Source organism: Sinocyclocheilus grahami, unplaced genomic scaffold, assembly GCF_001515645.1.
Source record: "Sinocyclocheilus grahami isolate Dianchi unplaced genomic scaffold, SAMN03320097.WGS_v1.1 scaffold281.1, whole genome shotgun sequence".
Classification (NCBI taxonomy): Eukaryota; Metazoa; Chordata; class Actinopteri; order Cypriniformes; family Cyprinidae; genus Sinocyclocheilus; species Sinocyclocheilus grahami.
In genome coordinates this window covers 1,915,034-1,936,528 of record NW_015505460.1, presented here as the reverse complement: position 1 = coordinate 1,936,528, position 21,495 = coordinate 1,915,034, and the positions used below count along the sequence as shown (strand labels likewise).

The window sequence follows — 21,495 nt, the reverse complement described above, 5'->3', positions numbered from 1 at the left end:
GTAAAGGAAGTGCTTTTAGGCATCAGGAGTGGAATCCATAGCGTAATCAAAAATGTTATGATTTAGATACAGCTGTTGTCTCGGGTGCATGTAAATAGGTGGATATTGTTCAGTTCTGCAATTTTTCATGTATGCATTCATCACTGTGAAAGGGCTGAAACCAAATCGACTTCGCTCCGGTCTCAGCATGTGGCGACTTTAACCATTCAGATGCTGAGAGGGTCCAGCCCAGGCCCCTGCCAGTGGAATTTATTAGTAATGTGATCTCATTCATATAAGACAGCTTTGTGCGCTCATCTGTCATTTCACTGTACAGGCCTCTGGGTTACTGCAGGCTTTTTCCTTTTAACCTTGGCTCAGTGCTTTTTGACTCCCTTTATTTTCTTCTCAATCCTTTTGTGTAGCTATGTTTTGTTGTTCTCAGCCATATAAAAATGTGGCCATGAAACCCATGAAAATGTAGATGCTGTTGTAAATAATAGTGAAAATCACTTTTTAAACTGTTTTTCCATTATGACCTCTTAGCTGATTTTAACCCAAATACACTGAAAGCAAATAGGGATGCAGTCTGTAACGCTTTATCGCTCGGATCTCTTGCTTTCACATCAAAAGGGAAATGAATGTCAGAAATCATAACAGTCAATGCAGCATCTGTAGGAAAGGAAGTCTCATCTTTCAGTTAAAAGCGCCAATTTTAGTATAGGTAATGAAGACGCTTTTCTCTTTTTTTTTAAAGGCACAAGTTAATTTTCTTGAGAAAAATGTTCATTGTTAAAGAGAAAATATTTTCTGCTTGCATTAGACAATACACCTTTTTGTTCTCTGCCTCTCATTTGAAAATGATATGATGCGGTACAAATGCAGAGTTTGTTGGCCCGAGGTGCATTAGAAAACTTTGAAACCATCTTTTATATGTGCACAATGTCTCGTTTTAATTAAATTACCTCGCATTGGCTTAATGAAACAGTCCTTCATTTCCATCTGGCAGAAGAATGTGAGAACCTGAATGTGAGAAGCCATGTATGCAACTGCCATTGTCTCGTGTTTTGTTTAAAAAGACACCAAATGACACATGGGAATCCATATCTTTCTGCTTTTCTTTCTTCATTCAGTGTTGGACGTGTACGTGTTGAGCACCGATGGCCAAATTCAGGACTTCAGGTTTCCACAGAGCAGCAAAAGAGGAGCCACGATTCAGCTTTCAGCAAACATGGTCAAACTAAACAGTAAAAACGGTAAATAAAAGCAAGGTTATAGTCATTTCAAATGCTTTAATGCAAGGCCTTCAGATGCTTAGTTAATGAAGTCAATGGTTTTCCTGATCTGCAGGACATAAACACTCTGCACAAGTACTTAGTCAGTGCATTGCAAGCTTTACATACATTACATGCTTTCTTGCATTTCTGTAGCTGTAGCAAATGTCAGTACTCAAGGACAGCATTGAATATTCTTCCACATGATGTTATTCTGGTTGCTAGCAAAAACATGCTTGTAAGAGCTAAAGTGCTCATCAATGTTCTCTTCAATCTGTTGTTCCACTTTGACAGTTGTTAACCTGGAAGAGAAAGTTCAAAATAAGAAAAATATATAGATATTTTATGACCCTAAGGCTGTTTAAAGATAATATCAGTTTATTTTTCTATCGAAATCCAGTAAGTACTAATGGTGTTCTCCTATCATCTATTTACTCAAGGTGTTGAGTACAGTTCCAACTGAATGCATGTTTTGTTTGCATGTCTTGGTAATGTATGTTGCATTCAAATAGCTCAGGAATATTTCTTCTTATTGGTTGATAATTTACTGTATGCTGTTTAATTTTGGTTGGTCCGTAATGATCACTGTGTTCCCATTGGTCAGACTTCATTCGTAGGGTGAAACTTCTTCCATTTAATAATTATTGAGGCTACTGTCCTCTTGGAAACTGTCAATACAGCAGATGTTTTTGTGACCTTCACCAGATCTGTACCTAGACACAACCCAGTCTCTGAGCTCTGCAGGCATTTTCTTTGACCTTATGGCTTGGTGTAATTTAATTGCCATATTTTCATCGTGTTGTGGTTCTTTGCGATGGGTTGAATTGTCTATAGTTTTTTCAGTACAGTTCCAACTGAATGCATGTTTTGTTTGCATGTCTTGGTAATGTATGTTGCATTCAAATAGCTCAGTAATATTTCTTCTTATTGGTTGATAATTTACTGTACGCTGTTTAATTTTGGTTGGTCCGTAATGATCACTGTGTTCCCATTGGTCAGACTTCATTCGTAGGGTGAAACTTCTTCCATTTAATAATTATTGAGGCTACTGTGCTCTTGGAAACCGTCAATACAGCAGATGTTTTTGTGACCTTCACCAGATCTGTACATAGACACAACCCAGTCTCTGAGCTCTGCAGGCATTTTCTTTGACCTTATGGCTTGGTTTTTGCTCTAATATCCTGATTTGCAGCTGTTAGACCTTATATAGACTGGTGTGGTAAGCTGCACCGAGTCAAAATTGCATTGTTGAGGGGAAAAAACACACACTGATAAATCACATGGGTTGTATAGTTATATTGTATACAAAACAAGAATGAAGAATATGAGTATGAAATAAACAAATTAGAGTGGCATTCATTACAAACATCATTTATTACAAACACAAAGCGAACAGAATAACCGGTGTGTGGGAAGTGCGCTAAATAAACTTCACATGCCTTACCTTGCCTAAGAAAAACAAACCATTAAAGTTGAATGGGAGGAGATCCACAAGAAAACATTTCTGTACAAACGCTCAGACCATTCATGTCTAATTCACAGACAAACTAGAAAAACATAATGATTTCTGCCATTTTAACAAGTACAAATATATCTGGTCTACTGTGTTTTTCTCTGTAGCCATATTGGATGTGAAAATAAGAATTAAAAGTGAATGAAAAGAGGAAGATAAACGTTTATCTGAACAAGTCCCATGTGACTGAAACAAGAGATATACTATGTAGTCCAGGGGAATAACCCTAAATCAAATGTTGCCATATTTGCAAAGTGACATTTTGTTGCTGAACTATTATTTCTTTTGGAAACATGGCTTTTAATTGCATTGTAAAAGCCATATTCTTCAGTAAGTAAACAGCTTTGGATAAGTCAAATAGAAGTAGCGAACAAGTCTAAAGTACTGCCAAATGCAAAGTATATATAGATTTAAACAAATCATTTGCAATTGTTCAAAATGTGATTTTCTTTTTTCTTTCTTGCTTGCTTTTAGTCTTCATCTCCCCCAGTCCTGCTCTTTCTGTAATTCTTTCTGTTTTAGAGCAGGCGCTCCTTATTTGAAAGGCTCTGAAAAATTGAGTTGAATTCTTTGGTGTTTACATGTGGTTTGTGTTGATGATCGACGGAGCAAAGAATTCAGTGCCTTTCTTTTCAAAAGGCATATTCTTTTTTCTCTCTCTAGCTGCATTCTGTATATACAGTGTGTGTGTGCCTCCAAGAAATAAACCAGATGTGTGTTTTTCATTCTCTTGTATGCAAAGCTAAATGTACTCACTTATTTGTAATGTAGGTTTTCTCATTTTGGATTGAAGTCAAACACAATATACTAATCTAACAACATGTGCTTTACATTTTCAATATGTGACCCACATTTTGGAATAAAACATAGTTTCAAAAAAATATAGTTTCAAAATAGTTCTCCACTTACTTTTATGCCATTTTAGACTTGTGTTTTTGAGAAGTAAACTGTGTAGCGAGAGCTTCTAAAATCAGGATATTGTTATAATATGTGACCCTGGAGTACAAAAGCAGTGTTAAGTCGCTGGGGTATATTTGTAGCAATAGCCAACAATACATTGTATGGGTCACAATGATCGATTTTTGTAAATTTCTTACCATAAATATATTAAAATGTAATTTTTGATTGGTAATATGCATTGCTAAGAACTTAATTTGAACAACTTTAAAGGCGATTTTCTCAATATTTCGATTTTTTTGCACACTCAAATAGTTGTATCTCGGCCAAATATTGTCCGATCCTAACAAACCATACATCAATGGAAAGATTATTTATTCAGCTTTCAGATAATGCATACATCTCAATTTTGAAAAATTGACCCTTATGACTGGTTTTGTGGTCCAGGGTCACAAATATAGGGGGAAATTTGGAAAGTCTGGGGACAAAGTAACTTTCTTGCTCCACATATTTAATATAGACGATACTCATTTTTTATTTCCTGAAGTATGTTTCTGTAAAAGGTCTTCTCTGCTCAGCCTGAATTACATTCCCATGTTCAGGGCGCTGAAGAAAAACACAAGCTCTTGCCAGCAAGCAGACATTTTCAGGGCCAAAGTTATGACTTACACTCGTCTGAGAAGGCGCCTACGCGCAGTTTGTCTCCGATAATCTTTAAGATCAGAGTTAGGAACAAATGGTAGCACTTTGTTTTCTGGGTGATAGTTTATGTCTCGAGAAATATCAACGTTCTTACAAGCTTCTGTACTGACTTGAATCACGTCTTCATCCAAAATCTATTTTAATTGTCATGCTAAGAATGATTAAAAATAGAAAATTGTCAAGACCTTTTCAAATGGTCCATGCATAAAAACCATAGTTTATGAGATGTCTTGGAAAATCCCAGCAGAGTTCATGCATTCTTGCATTTTGACGTTGCTGTCTGCTTTTTGAATTATTGAAGGCTATGCTTTGTAGTTCAGATCAGCCAACATAAAAGGTGCTTTATTTTTATTTTTCAATTCCACTGATAGCCGTCTAATAGCCTGGTGATCACAGATCCCAAGAAAGATCATCGCACGGTGCTCTTAAGAATGTGAATGTAAATATGAAATGATGTTTGACAAATATGCCATTTATATGAGCATCATTTCCAAGAGCTGTGGGAAAGCTGTGTGGTCTTCTCAACATGCTTTATCTTTTCCGACAGCTCAATCTCATCTTTCTGGTGGTGACTATGTACAAGATGGTAAAGCACTCAATGTCTATGAAACCTGATTCCAGCCGACTGGAGAGCATACGGTAAGCTCAGTCTTCAATACTGTCGTACACGCTTAGCAGCTGTGCAATTTTACGCTCTGACGTTTTCTTTTATGTTTAGAACTCAGCTATTTTGCTGTCGCAACTTATCATCCTGATTGCTTCATTCAAATTGTCAAGATGCTAATAACAACAGCGTGGCCGTTGTATTGTGGCTGAATGAACGGGTTCACGAGGTAGAGGTTGCATCTGGAGCTGGACGTGTAAATACTCAAATACAGCTAATTGGGGTTTATGGGAATAATTACAGAAAACATTAACTAATTCATTTGCTTCCTGCAATGTGAGAGCACAGTCTGACCCTCTTATAAACATTGTCCTTGGGAACTAAATGCATATTTCCAGATGGGCTGTACAATGGTATGATAAGCAAGATATTTTATTGGACCCAAAGTCGTAATTACTTTTAAACTTGCATCTGGGGGCTGTGAAATCTGCTCTTGTCATGTCCATTAGAAGGGATCGTCCGTTCAGGACATTTGATCCACAGAAATATTGGCTGGAATCTCTAATGGGAAAGAGTCCAGTGATACACGGCTGGGTGGTCTAATGGCTTGAATTGATAAAAGTATTTAGTGTTTTTTTCATTTGTGTTTGTGTATTGGGAGTAAAACATAGCACATGAATGCAATAGCCAATCAAAGACAATTAACCGAGTCACTGACGGAGAGGAAATAAGCTCAAAACCACTCAAATCAGCAGCGTTTTGCTCAGCATGACCTCACCGAATCAGTGCTGTCATTATAATCAACAATGATGTCAATGAGATTGAATAAATGCATAAAACAGCTATAAACTAATTCAGAAGCACACAAAGCTAATGCAATCTAACTTCTGTTAATTGACATTAAAGGGATAGCCTGGTTGGCCCATTTATTCACCCTCAAGTCGTTCCAAACCTGTATGAGTTTGTCTTTTGCGGAACACAAAAGATGATATTTTAAAGAACCCATTGACTTACATAGTATTATATTATATGCTATGAAAGTCATAAATGATAACAGAGACGTAAAAATGTATTTATTTATCATTAGAACCATTACGTCAGGCTTTGCTGAGAGTTTGGCGCTTATAAACAGATATTGTATGATATTGCTCACAAAAGCAACCCAGGCTGATTGGAAATATGTGCTTGTGCTGCACGGATGTTACGTACCTTATTGTGGCAGTTTCAAAGTGAAATATCCAGTGAGTGGCGTTAAAACACGCATTCAATTCGTGACCTTGGCACGCTTTTATTACGTTAGTGCAGGCACATATTGTGGTGTTTTTATTATGTTGCTTCTGGTACATTGTTCAGAATTCAAATGTGTGGTGAGTGTTGCTAAAAGATTAATGCTCTATCCCCACATGAAAAAATACTATAGTCATTTATAGTAAAGTGTTTTTGAACCATACTATAGTAACGTAGTTGAATTAATTTGTTGTGGTAATTCTATAGATGCTGTGGTAATATAGCAACTATAGGAATATGAACAACTGACTATTTCTACAATTATAGGCTATATTATACTACAGTGCACTAGTAAAAACTAAAGTACAGTATTTATTACAGTTTATCAGTTCACTATAGTTAATACTACAGTATGCTGTTGCATTCATTAACAAAGTGTTGTAAATACTATAATATATACAGTATAATACACTTTACTATAGTATGGTTCAAAAACACTATAGTATTTACTATAAATTACTATAGTATTTTTTCATGTTTGAAAATAACAAACCCTCTACGCCAAACCCTACCCGAGAGTGTTAACATTTACATTTAGTCATTTAGCAGACGCTTTTATCCAAAGCGAGGACAATCAAGACCAACAAAATAGCAATAATAAGCAAGTGCTATGACAAGTTAACGAAAGCAAAAGTGTTATAAAAATGCATTTGCACTATTCTCTTATACACAGGCTTCAGCTCACAAGTGCAGTATCGTATCGCCGAGGAGATCTACTGAATTAGAAAACCCATACATATTGAGCTGCATATGTGACACTAACGCATGTTAAAATCGTTTTGGTCATAACTTAATATTCTGCAAGGAACTGTGTGAAACTCTGGCCCTGTTAATCATACTTCGTGTGAAAAGGAATAAAAGTTGTCGGAGTTTTGCCGCCTCTAGTGTTCATTTAAACTGGAAACTGCAGCGATTCATACGTTTAGGTACGTTTTTGCAGAAATGTAGGTAGAGGCATGTATTTCCAATGAGCCTGGGTAGATAAAAGAAGGCTATGAAATGCATTTCTAACTGTAATCCTGTGGTTTTCAGGTCCTGGGTGTTTGGTGCTTTTGCACTGCTGTGTCTGGTTTGTCTGACGTGGTCGTTCGGCCTGTTTTTCTTAAACGACACTTCAGGAATCATGGCGTACCTCTTCACTAGCTTCAACACCTTACAAGGGCTGTTCATCTTCATCTTCCACTGTCTTCTGCAGAAGAAGGTAAACCCATGACATACTGAAGGAATCGGTTTGTCAGACGCCACTTTCTTTATTATTGATGGCCGCTGAATGTGTTAAGTATGGAAGCCCGTTTCCGCCACTAAATAAAAAATAAAACAAGGTAATTCTGACTTTATATCTCGCAATTCTGACTTTATAACTCACAATTCTGACTTTATAACTCACAATTCTGACTTTATAACTCACAATTGCGTGTTATAAAGTCAGAATTGCAAGATATGAACTCGCAATTCTGAGAAAAGAAGTCAGAATTGTGAGATAAAAAGTCGCAATTACCTTGTTTTATTTTTTATTCAGTGGCGGAAACGGGCTTCCATAGTTAAGTGTTGGCTCATAATGCATTTTCTGGCTGCAAAGTTTATTTGTAGTATTTAATTAAACTCAAATCCTTTGAGCTCATGCCCGATGATTTTGTTTTTGTCAACAAGTCAGAAGACAATTTCAAACCTTGTTTTAAAAGGTTATAACTCTTAAATATATGTTACATATTTTAATACATAATTATAAAAGATGAAAATCAACACAAAACAGTGTGTGCAGTCCAATTTTACTTCAGGCCCATCTGTGAGTGAAAGCTCATTTAATGTACATATAATTTAATTTTCATAAATAAAGTCGCTCACTTTCTCTTGCTCCAATTGAAAGTGATTCACAGTGAGACACAAAATTGGCCAGCTTTTGCTGGTGATTATTTATCATATGTATTTAATATGAATTATGAATATGAATGTTATTTATATTATACTTTTAATCAGAAGTCAGAAAGAGCTTTATTGCCAAGTATGTTTACACAAACAGAATGCATTACATGTGAGGAGTTAGGAGCTAGCTTTTCATTTAAATTAGTATATACATTAAAAAAATAACTTTTAAGGCCATTTAACACCTTACACAGTACGAAATGAATAAAATGAAATGCAAATAAAAAGATGCAAAAAAAAAACCTTTACAAATGTTACAATAAACTGGAGAAACAAGTTCGGGTCTCTCATTTCAGCAAAAACATAAAAAAAAACCTAAATGAAATAGAGAGGTGATATTCAACTAATATAAAGACAGTAACACTTTATTTAAGAACCCAAGTCTTACTATTAACTAGTTGCTTATTAGCATGCATATTACTAGCATATTGGCTGTTTATTAGTACTTGTAAAGCACATATTAATGCCTTATTCTGCATGACCATATCTTAGATCCCTTAATACCTAAACTTAACAACTACCTTGCTAACTATTAATAAGCAGCAAATTAGTTTATTGAGGCAAAAGTCATAGTTAATAGTTAATTAATAGTGAGACTTGGTTCTTAAAATAAAGTTTGACCTTAAAGGCAGCAGCAAAGATGCTAGTAAATAAAGTGAGATTAAATCCATAAAGTTTATTGGTATTACGTAACATCTTTAATTATTGCATGTGTGCATGAAGTTCTGTGTTTGTACTTCCTTCTGGGTCTTTATTCATTTCAAGGAATATTAAATCGTGTTTTTGTGCTTGTGAGATAAGCGAATGACATCTGTTGCAGAATCAGCATCTGTCTGTATTTTACCACGAGTCTAATCCAAATGAATCATTTAATCAACTCTCAGTTTTTTAAAAATCCGTTCTTATCTTAAGTGTAAATACAGGATGTCCACAAATGAATAAGATAAATTGTAAATCTCACACAAGGCAAAAGTATGAATATTTGAAGAACATTTCATGCAAACACCTTGCTAATAAAGGGTTATGCATGTAGTTCAAAGGGTTCATAATCTGCAAAAATTTTACTGGAGTAATTTTCGTGTTCATGCTCAGTGGCATTTTCAGTGTGCACAAAAGGCTCTGATATGTGACTAAAATATTATATCTAATATTACCGTCTAGCAATGTCATTGGCTGAAAGACTTCTAACGGGTAATCGATTCAATGCCTGATTAGAAAACATACACATTAGTTTTCTGATATGTCATATATACTGTATGTCTCCTACCCTTTCCTTTGCTGTGAATAGTGTATTGTTTGTGGCTGTTAACGGAGCTGCGGTTGGATTGTGTCTTCAGGTGCGTAAAGAGTACAGCAAGTGTTTGCGGCAGTCTCAGTGCTGTACTAGTCTTCCCTCTGAAGGACCTCACGGCGTTAACAAACCCTCGGCCTCCAGGTCCACCGCTCGATATTCATCTGCTACACAGGTACATCTCAATCAAATTCTGCATTCACGTATGCAATGTGAATGTTTTCTCTTCTTTATTGATATGGTCTCTCTCTTGTCTGCAGTAGTGATTGTAAAGGATTGCTCGTCGTGATTGATTCCCTTAAAAGTTAAAGAATCAATCACCCGGCTGTTTAGAAAGCTCTGAGGATCTTCCCGTTCACTTTGAGCCAAAAATGAACAATTCAGCGAGTCGTTAACTGAATACTCATCCTGAACAGATCATTAAATCAGCAACATGTTGACAGTCGTATCAGTCCAATTCACATTTGAGCCGGTTCAACAGAATTAGCTCGCTCATGAGTCAGAAATCGATTAGGTGTCTTGAAATGGATGTCTATTTACTCGCATCAAAATAATGAATAACCATTTTTATGAAATGTAGTGCAGAGAAAAGTATGATATTATGCTTTGAAAGGACACAACAAAAACTCACCTTTACAGATGGATATATATATATGTATGTATGTGTATATATATAACATTTTAGAGTGGCCTTTTATTGTGGCCAGCCTAAGGCACACCTGTGCAATAATCATGCTGTCTAATCAGCATCTTGATATGCCACACCTGTGAGGTGGATGGATTATCTCGGTAAAGGAGAAGTGCTCACTAACACAGATTTAGACAGATTTGTGAACAATATTTGAGCGAAATAGGCCTTTTGTGTACATAGAAAAAGTCTTAGATCTTTGAGTTCAGCTCATGAAAAATGGGGGCAAAAACAAAAGCGTTACGTTTATCATTTTGTTCAGTGTATATGTGTATATATATCTGATTCGTCTCCATGAAAAGTTCTTTCGGCTAGATCGTTTTAATGAATCAGTTCAAAAAGATTCAGAGGTCATTTTACGGTGGAACTGGCTTATCAATTTTGAGTGCTGCACGACAGAATAGATCATGACGTGATCGAGGGTCTTGATCTTATTTACATCTTAACTAAAATGCAATTTTCTAAACCTTTCTATCAGCCGATGATAATTCTGAAAGAAAATGCAGAGAGCACAGATCAGTGGCCGAGAGATAAACCACGAGCTCTAATGTGTTGTTGCTGTTCTGGTTATTTTGTTTCTGCGTACAGTTTGTTAATTTTGTGTAAAGCATATGGTTAAAGTAAACATCATTCAGCTTAAAGCAGCACTATGTAACTTTTGGCTCTCTAGCGGTTAATAAACAGAACTGCACACATCCCGCAGAAGAACATTCCAACCGGAGCTACTTCTCTAAGTTTATGTCTATGGCGATTCACGCAGGTATGTGTTCCTCCGCAGCGGTGACGACCCGACCAGGCTACAATAGTCAAAATATAAGTACTTATTATAAGTGTACCGTAGTGATTCGGAATAAGACAAAAACATGGTTTGGAAGATGAATTCATGATGTACTCGCTCATTATATACATTTTGCACATTTTGAACACAGAAAAAGTTACATAGTGCTGCTTTAACTGTCCACGTTTTAGGCACTTCATGTCTTGTTCATGCTATAAACGCATGTCCACTGCTGAGCTGTGGGCTATGACTAATTCCATGCGCAATGCAGACAAAATTGCAATTTAAAATCAATCAGATGCATCGTAATTTTTTACATCGATTCCAGAACCGGGAATCAGAATCGGACAGCCCTAGCTGGGGGTAGCACTGGGCACGTCGCTAGACCCAGGGGGCGTGCTGTCTTTGAACATCAAAATTTGATTGGCTGATGATTCTGTCACTAATGCTCGCAACAAATCAGATGCGACGTCTTTCAACAAAAGGGTAGCACTAGCTGTAGTATCTCAAAGTGTCTCAAAAGTGTCTCAAAATGATGATTTATACACCTTTATGCTCAAATAATAACTAAATAGTTTATATACTGTAAGTGTTTTAACAAAAATAAAGCTTCATAATAAATCATTCCTCAATGTCTTACTCCATAGATAAGTTCATTACTGTAACAGCAATTGTTTTTTTTTATTTGTGTTGCTCTTTAAAGCAGCTTTACAGAAAATTTAAACTGAAGGGTTCATCGCGATTTTCTGTTGTAGTCAACATTACACCACAAATAGTTATACCACAAATAATTGTTGATAGAGCTCAACCTGTACTGAAACTACAACTTTCCTTTAACAGGAATGCTATAATAAGTTGGTAAGTATTGAAGAGTAAGTAGAATGTTGTTTGCGCTTGCAAACAAACATTGTTATTGTAATTATCGCAAGGGATTTGTGAAGCTGCAGCAGATGTAATATTCAGAATGAGTTGTTTAGACATTTTCTGGTGCAGTTTTTTCCCCACATGTGGTGTTGTTAGTCCCGCTATACGCTGCAGAGCTGTTTGCATGAATATCAGCCGCATTAATCAGCGAGCGTGTCTCTGTGTCGCTGCAGAGCCGCATCAGGAGGATGTGGAACGACACTGTGAGGAAACAGTCAGAGTCGTCCTTCATCTCCGGAGATATCAACAGCACTTCCACTCTAAACCAAGGTAACAGATGAAACGCTGGGCTCTCACACACGCTGCTGTGCGTTTATAGATGCTGTAGGGTTTTTCTACTTGTTCCAGAGATGTTTATGTGAAAGGTATCATTATTTTATCTCCTTCTGTCTTCATTTAAATGAGCGTAAATAGTAACAAATTCTGTTTGCCTTGGGATGCATTCATGATTTATTTTTAGTTTTATGTATTTATTAGTTAGTTGGTGAATGCAGCCTGTGGTCACAAAGTGCATTGAACAAACTCGGGATCTGTTTCAGTTTGACGAATTCAAGCGAATTGAACCCAGATGCCACTGCACTCAATATAAACTTACTGTGTCACAGGATTGAACCTTGTGAGTTTTGTGGTTAGTTTAGCTCACGAGCGCATGTACAGGGAATTAATTTAGTACTGAGCTGAGGATGGAAAAATTATTATGGACACATTTACACAGTACAAGAGATTATTAAGAAACTATGACCAATTGACACAGACTTACACGCTGAGAGACATCACCACTGCTGAAGGGAGAAGATAAGCTGAAACGAATATAATTTGAATGCAAATAAAAGCATTTTATATAGATCCACAGCGAGAATGCATTGTCTTATAAAAATTAATGTAAATGCCTTTATTTAATTTTTTTAAAATTAAAATATGAATTTAATTTCTGTTATTTTGCAGACTTTTTTGCAAGCACAAAACATTCAAAGTGAACAATGCTTGCAATTGCCACTGATACACTTTTATGCATTAAGACGTATTTTGCTCTTTCTTTCTAGCAACACGTCAAGTAATGAAGATATATTTTGTGTACCAATGTCTCTTTTTTTAACTTAGTGATATACAGTTTGTTCATGTCACAGCATCTCATCCTGCTGTGTGGCCCATGATACATTGCATCAATCCGTCTTACTAGCCATTTTATCGATCTGTAATATATATATATATATATATAGCACTGCATTTTTTTTTAGGTTTTCTCCATCACACACTACATACATGTTTAAACTCTTATAGAGAAGCACAAATCGGCAATAAAACATGTGGCTCCAAATGCATAACAGGATATTTTACTATTTCTTCTCTTTCGTTTTCAGCTGTTTTGGTCTTTTCTGTTGGATCTGTGTGCAAATAGTCTCTGTCTTTTTTCATTAGGACTCTTACATGCAATCCTTTATTTTCTTTCTTTCTTTTTATTTGGCAGTTTAAAATGCATAAAAATAACAAGATAATGCAGTTTATAGACAGTGCAGGGAGAGGTAAAAAAAACCACGAGGACTTATTTAAAGCCTCCACCTAAACAATATAAAGTCTTCACAAAATTATAATGAAAACCAAATTAACAGAGAAGTTTATAAAACTACATCCAAAAAAAGTAAATACATTCATGCATACAGTATGTACATACATGTTAAAATGCATCTATGCATGCATCTGTGAAAAGTGCATATATACACACAAGAAAATATTGATTTTACACATAAAGATTCAAGATTTCTTCATTTGAGAAATCCTAACAGTGCAGTCACATGTAACTTAAACATCTGTAATACAAAAAAAAATTAAAAAGTATGTTATTACTATACAATACAAGACAAACAATGCTTAAACCAATGCAAACAAGGCGATAGTGCAAAGTTAAGCCTTATCTGCAATACAGTCAGCGATAAACGGTATGCTGTTTAACAATACAATACAAAGACAGTACAAACAAGGCGATAGTGCAAATTTAAGCCTTATTAAATATCGTATTGCACAGTTGGCACATAATAGAAAAGATGTACATGTTGCATTGTTTGCATTCTAAAGGCTCCAGTGAGTGGACTATAAAACACTATAAAACTGGTCTTTGTCTTAGGTTAGTTAGAGAGCGACCAGAATGCTTTTTTAAACACGATTCATTATTTAGGCTTTGCACAAGTGTTGCTGATGAGAGTTTGGTGTTCAGTTCGAGCTGCTAGAGACGTGACCGAGCGAGAGGAAGAGTGACTTTGAGTCAAACTAGCGTAATGTGCTCGGGTGTGACGCAGGACCCAGTGTTCTTTGGTACACTTCAAATTTGAAATTGAAAGTAATAGTTTTCATGTTTTTTTTTGTGTATTCTGAAAAGATTTAGCTGTGATCTGGCATCGGGACAGATGCATGCTCTAAACAAAGTCATATTTATAAATATTAGTGTCTGAAAGTCGAACATCTTATCGGTTCTTGTGAGATAAGATATAGTTTTGTGTCCAAGTAAAACATTTGCTTGGTGGGCCATTCTGTTCACATAATCTGAAATATGTGATCAGTCAACATTTAGTTCTTGTGTCCACTCAGAGCAGCTTTTCACACGCATAGCAATGTCATCTGAGTTTCAGTTCACAGTTCAGTAATTCTGTCTAATTCTGTTCTGCTTTTCTAAAGCTCTCTTGTTCACACTCATTCTCCTCTCTTTATTTGTTCAACAGGAATGAGCGGCAACTATCTGCTAACTAACCCTCTCCTCAGGCCTCACGACACTAACAGCCGCTATAACAACCTTCTCGCCGAAACCATCGTCTGCAACACCCCTTCTCCTCCAGCTTTCCGCTCTCCAGGTGCTTTATGGGCCAGGTCTCTTTCTGTCATTTGGGAATGTGGGCTGGAAAAATCCCGGCTTTTTCACAGCATGATTAACACAGGACTGCAGTTTACAGAGAATCTGGAATGAAATCACTGCAGCCTTTCTCCCTTTGAGCTGCATGAATCTCTTGCTTTTTTATACCATTACCTCCAAATTATTAATTAACCCTTTTAATTCAGTTTTTTTGTTGTTGAGACTTTTTGAGAATGATGGATTAGAAGAGCTTTCCCAGATTTAATTTGTTGAGATGACACAAATATTCAAGTTGTCACTTAATACAACTTGTGTTAATAATAAAGCTAAGTTGACCAAACTTTACATTTTAAGGTGGCACAAACACTTTTCATAAGTTTTTTCATTCATTCATTCATTGAAGCATTTATTATTTATTACATTTTTTTTTTTTACAGTTTATTTCCTGCTGTATATTGTTCATGTGGCAGCCTGTAATTGGCATTATAGCAGTGTTATCTATTCTTCTCATTTTTATTTTATTTTTAATATAAATGTATTTATTTATTTATTTGCGGATATAAGATGCATAACCCTAACCCTAATCTCAATTTAATATATACATATTTTAATGAACCACCCAAAATTTAAGGGGAACAGCCAGCGATCGCCATGCATTTTCACTATATGAAAAAGAGCATACACTGAAAGAGAATGGTGTATAAACTATTTTCACTCAGAAATTGAAAAAGAAAACAGCAAGCAACACATTAAATGTGACATTTGAAAGTACAAAGACTGAGATAGTATGCAAAATTGTAAAATGTGCTCCAATAATCTTTGTTTTATGTACAACAAGGAAACAAGCCATCTTACCAAATCACACATTATAAAACGTTTCATTGTAATAATTTTTATATTGCCTTTTTTCATTGATTTGAGTAGATTTTTTGCATTTGAAACTGTAATATATATATATATATATATATATATATATATATATATATCTATAAACATTTTAAGCAACTTCAAGCATAAAACAAGTGCATGGTGATATAGTTTCTATAAAATAAGGAGACCCAGAATTTAATAAATTATACAAATATTGTAGCTATATATTTATTTATGTACGTTGAAGTATGGTAGAGTATGTAAATTCACATAATTGAACGAAATAAATTGAATAGTCACTATTCATAACTGTCAAATAGTATAGAAATGCATAAGCTAGAAATGCTGACAGTTTCAGTGCTGTTTACAGACTTGTAGACAAATGTTTTCACTGTAATAGAAAGTAGGAGTTTTATTGAAATGTTTGATTTATTGTGGCAGTGTAATGTCTCAGGGGCTGACTGCAGCCTGATGCTTGAAGCGGAAGTGAACGAAAGAATTGCTTCTGATTACATCTGAACAGCTCGCTCAGACTGAGACCTTCGCTCTAGACAGAGAGCAGCAGGAAAAGCATTTGTACATTTGCAACGCTGAGCAATCAAAGATCTGGCTTTTCTCCCAGAATTCCTGCTTTCCAGCCGCGTTGGGTCTGCTTCTCCAGTCCAGACAGTACCTGGCTGGACGAAACCCCTCGCCAGCGCATAAACAAATGCAAATCATCTAGGCTGAGATGATGTTTTATGGTTGTTTGCTTTATTTTTGTCCTTCATTTCTCCCCTCGGTCCCTCCCGTTCAACTCTTAGATATTTTATATTTTAATTTAGATAATATTTGTAATCATTTTAAAGCTAAATGAAGCTTATTTGTCTTACACATTATACAGTGTTTTTATATAAAAAAATAATATATATATATATATATATATATATATATATCTATAAACATTTTAAGCAACTTCAAGCATAAAACAAGTGCATGGTGATATAGTTTCTATAAAATAAGGAGACCCAGAATTTAATAAATTATACAAATATTGTAGCTATATATTTATTTATGTACGTTGAAGTATGGTAGAGTATGTAAATTCACATAATTGAACGAAATAAATTGAATAGTCACTATTCATAACTGTCAAATAGTATAGAAATGCATAAGCTAGAAATGCTGACAGTTTCAGTGCTGTTTACAGACTTGTAGATAAATGTTTTCACTGTAATAGAAAGTAGGAGTTTTATTGAAATGTTTGATTTATTGTGGCAGTGTAATGTCTCAGGGGCTGACTGCAGCCTGATGCTTGAAGCGGAAGTGAACGAAAGAATAGCTTCTGATTACATCTGAACAGCTCGCTCAGACTGAGACCTTCGCTCTAGACAGAGAGCAGCAGGAAAAGCATTTGTACATTTGCAACGCTGAGCAATCAAAGATCTGGCTTTTCTCCCAGAATTCCTGCTTTCCAGCCGCGTTGGGTCTGCTTCTCCAGTCCAGACAGTACCTGACTGGACGAAACCCCTCGCCAGCACATAAACAAATGCAAATCATCTAGGCTGAGATGATGTTTTATGGTTGTTTGCTTTATTTTTGTCCTTCATTTCTCCCCTCGGTCCCTCCCGTTCAACTCTTTGCAGAACACAGACGTGTTTTTCACATCCCTTATGTTTATTTCAAACGACAGAACTTTAAATCCATCCTATGCTCCACATGAAACAGCAGTTCATTAAATGTATGATAATTTTACACTCTTTCAGTTCTATCACCAACGTATTGTTATGAGTCAAGAAATACTGCTGTTTCATACTGCTTTGTAATTATGACTTGAGATGTTTATGCATTCATATACTGTAGGCCTGCAGAAAATAATTAGGTATCACTTTATGTTGATACTCCACTTTAGACATTTTACTAACTATAAGTAAGAACTAGCACTCATTAGAGTATTAGTTGTCTGTCTGCTAAATATCTGCTAACACTTTATTTTGATGCTCCCCAACACGCATTACACTGACTACACTGCAAGTAACTTTGCAAGAACATGTCAACTTATTCTACTAACCCTAACCCAACAGTCTACTAATACTCTAATCAGAGTTACGTAGTTGACACCATTGCAAATTAAAAACGGTTAGTTGACATTTAGCTGCACTAAGTTAACTTATAGTTAGTGGAATGTCTAAAGTGGACTGTCGAAATAAAGTGTGACCGATATTTCTTTCTTTCTTTTAAAGATGGAGTGCTAAACCTGTTACTCCTGCCATATCCTGCATTCAGCCTTCCGATAGATTCGCTCACAGAAAAAATGGATTTAAAAAGCTTTATTGCTTTGCACATTCAAATTTGAATATAATTCGAATTGGGAAGATGCAAAAAGTAGGGTTGTGCAAGAAAAAGAAAAAAAAATTATATATTTATATATTCTTTCTTAAATTATTCTATTTCTATTAAATAATTCTACACTTTGATTGGAATAAATCTAAATAATGTAAAGATCTAAATTGGGGAATTGCAGACTGTCATAATAATAAACATACGTTATATGAAGATGATAATAGCCCAAATTAATTTTCACCACAAAACTTCAAATTACAATTAAGCATTCTGTGGTGCCAATTCGAATGTAACGTATGAAATGAAAAAGAAACAAGTTTCACATTAATAATTTTCCCTAACCCTAATTTATGGGGAAAATTACTTTCAGCCTTTCGAGCGTGGAACATTAAAAAAGTCTTGCATATTTCTTTATTCATGTTATTTATTTGTTCAAATTGTGAGTGAAATGAAATACATGTGGTGGATCTTGATGGGCTGAATTCAGATCTTTGGAGTTTGTAAGCTTGTTGATTTCTCACTTTTCTGTCTTTGCTGCGATTTTTTAAAAACGCCGTTGTTTCGCTCTTTTTGTTTTGGCACATGGGCAGTTCTCAGGTCAGCTAGCCTGAGCAGACACACATGATGTGAGTGTTTGCACTCTTCGCCTTCGCTCTGTGATCTGTGGACTGGCATCTGTGTGCTCCATAAACACCATTCATCTCTGTTGTGTTCGATGCAGACGTTTACAGCATGTTTTGTGTTTATGCTCATGCTTTTTCTGTGGAAAAAAAAAAGAATGCTGATTGTTTTTGCAAGAGGTTCTTTGGCTGCCATGTTGTTGCTATTACTGTTAAAAACATCAGTTTATGAAGCATTGAATATTTTGTTTGAACAGTCTCTGTTTAGCAACATGCATCTCTACTCTTTTAATTTAATATTTTAGGTTTTAATTAGGGCTGTCAACCAATTACAGTTTTTAATCTAATTAGTTACATGACATGCCGATTAATGAATCGAATTAATCACGTTATTCACACATTGATTTTGGCTGAAAAATTACCCTCCAAAAATCATTTAAAGTCATTGTTGTGTTAGATGAGAAAAGCCTTGAATAAACATTACAAAAAAATAGCTTTTGATTCAGCATTGCATAAATAATGATAATAATTCAGTATTTTTTAATTTAATTGTATTATAATCTAGCGAGGGCTGCATTGGCCCCGAGCTCCCCGAGGGCGAACCCGCTAGCGATGGACAGATGCAGCTAATCACCAGCCTCTGAGCCAAGAATGCATGCTTTCCTTTGTTTTCTTCTTTTGCTTCTCCCATCCAAGAGACGACATTAAGTCAACGGCACAATGAATTGTTTTTTAGTAACAGAACTCTGGTCAAACTCTTCTATCGTACTGATCGAACTGCTCGAAGTGAGCAGAAAGTGTCAAGACTGGCATCATCTACGTCTGCCAAAAGCTTTGTACAGTATATAAAAAAGAAACATGCCAATGTCTGATTTTTGTAGGACTTTGAAAACTCTCCCAGCCAGTTCGCAGGTGACTCTTCCCTTCTTGGAAAGACTGTGATACAGGAAATGAAAAGAATGAATTCAAATCCCAGACTCAGGCCTTATATTTTCTCTATTGCACAAATAACTGTTGTACGAATGACAACTAAAGAAAATCTATTTTGCAGTACCAGGTGTAAAGAAAGCCAGTTCAACCCGAAATCACCACATCTCCACTTGAGAAATGATGTGTTCAGTTATGGATTTTATCACGGAAGTTGTATTTTGCCAACGTAAATGTTCAAAAAGGAGCTTCCTTATTTTTTTAGCTTAACGGAAGTTGTGTCTTGCACAAATTTGGAGTGAATTGGACTAATATGTAATTTGTTTTACTTAAAAAAAGAAAAAAACTTTGACTTTGTCAGGGATCATTAACATTCATACGTGTCAACATGTCTTAAGAACATATCTCAGTATTTGGCACTAAATCAGGGCTGTCCAAACTCAGTCCTGGAGTGCCGGTGTCCTGCAGAGTTTAGCTCCAACTTGCCTCAACACACCTGACTGGAAGTTTCTATGCCTAGTAAGAGCTTGATTAGCTGGTTCAGGTGTGTTTAATTAGGGTTGGAGCTAAACTCTGCAGGACACCGGCCCTCCAGGACCGAGTTTGGACAGCCCTGCACTAAATAATTTATTATATGAAGTATGAAATAAAAAGGGTTGGAACGAAAGTGGGTGTGATGTAACACTGTTGATATTCACTTCAGTCTTTTTTAAGACCCCATTGTCGTTGCATATGTACATTCAACTCTTGTTTGATATTGAATAAATGTGATGATTTTTTCTTGTTTGCAGATATATCATTCTCATTCAGTGAAGCATCAAACTAGCCAAACAATCTTATTAGATGTCAAAAATAACCTAAGATCTCTTCATAACTTGCCTGATGAGTTATTTGCAATATAAATGAATTGTTGTTAGTTATTTGTATTAATGTTTTTTTCATGTTTTAGCAAAACTTTGCTATTTAATTAATTGACAGTATGTACTTACTATATGGTTAGAATTAGGATTAGGGTTTGGTTTTGGGTAATTGCATGTAATTATGCATAATTTGTTATTACTATCTTAAGAACATGTAACATGTTTAAAGGCAGGGTAGGTGATTTGGTTCAAAAACATTTTTTGTTATGCTGGTTGAAAGTCTCTTAACATCCCGATAGCACTCACTAAGTTCAGTGGTTTAAATGTATTTACATGCATTTATATCATCTGTGGATGGTGTAGGACTATAAAATAAAATGTTCGTCCAATCATATTCCTCGGTTTGAGGACTACAACAGAGTTACGCAAATAACATCAGGGAAAAAATATATTGTGGTCACAAATTGAGAATTAATTTATAAAAATTGTGGCCACAAATTAAACAAAATGGTGGAAAAAGACCTCGTTTCTTCCTGCATGTTGTGCATAGGTTAACAAATGCTTTTTTATCGTTAAGCCATTTTTTTATCGTTAGGCCATAAAAAATACTTAATGCAAATATGTGAAATCTTGGCAAACACATTGCAAGTGCAGCTGAACTTGCGTAAAATGGGAATGAAGGAATGAGACACTGTGTCAGTAGCTGATACTTTGGACTGAAAACCCCAGAATTCCAAATGGAATCATTCAATTTTTGAGGGATTAGTTAAACCTGGAAGCAAAGGGTGAAAAGCCAAGAAAACATATGACTTTCCAACGCAAGCCATTTAGGTCAAAGCTTCAACCCCGCTGTGGGGAGCTTGGAATTTCAGGGAGAACTAAAGCAGATAATAAGTTTACTTCACTGATACAACTAAAGCCAAAAGTAAATGTAATTTGTCCACATTCTTTTCCAGCTTCAGGATTTTTGTCATCAGCTGATGTCCACGCAGACAGAATTGAATGAGAGCTTAAAAAGAAAGGTCTGCCTTTCATGGTGGAGTGTACTTTAAAGGTGCTGTATGTAGGATAGACACCATAACTGACTGTAGCATTGTTTTTCAGATAAACAAGTATGTTAACTTAGCATGTTTCTTCAATATCTGCAAACAAATTATGGCATTTTTATGCTTTAGTAGAGTCAAAAACTTACAT

At 35.6% G+C, this 21,495-nt stretch overlaps 1 protein-coding gene across 1 annotated transcript in view; it reads left to right on the top strand.

Annotated features, from left to right (window-relative positions):
- LOC107600329 (adhesion G protein-coupled receptor L2-like) overlaps nucleotides 1-18,642 on the top strand; it is a 93,899-nt gene extending 75,257 nt beyond the window's left edge. The window contains exons 10-19 of the mRNA XM_016292197.1: nucleotides 1,113-1,235; nucleotides 1,330-1,349; nucleotides 4,111-4,152; nucleotides 4,266-4,388; nucleotides 4,913-5,004; nucleotides 7,289-7,457; nucleotides 9,517-9,645; nucleotides 12,034-12,130; nucleotides 14,575-14,703; nucleotides 18,485-18,642. Of these exons, the coding sequence (XP_016147683.1) occupies nucleotides 1,113-1,235; nucleotides 1,330-1,349; nucleotides 4,111-4,152; nucleotides 4,266-4,388; nucleotides 4,913-5,004; nucleotides 7,289-7,457; nucleotides 9,517-9,645; nucleotides 12,034-12,130; nucleotides 14,575-14,703; nucleotides 18,485-18,519 (959 nt within the window). The 3' untranslated portion in view covers nucleotides 18,520-18,642. The remainder of the gene's footprint in view (nucleotides 1-1,112; nucleotides 1,236-1,329; nucleotides 1,350-4,110; nucleotides 4,153-4,265; nucleotides 4,389-4,912; nucleotides 5,005-7,288; nucleotides 7,458-9,516; nucleotides 9,646-12,033; nucleotides 12,131-14,574; nucleotides 14,704-18,484) is intronic.
- The last annotated feature ends 2,853 nt before the right edge of the window (nucleotides 18,643-21,495 follow it).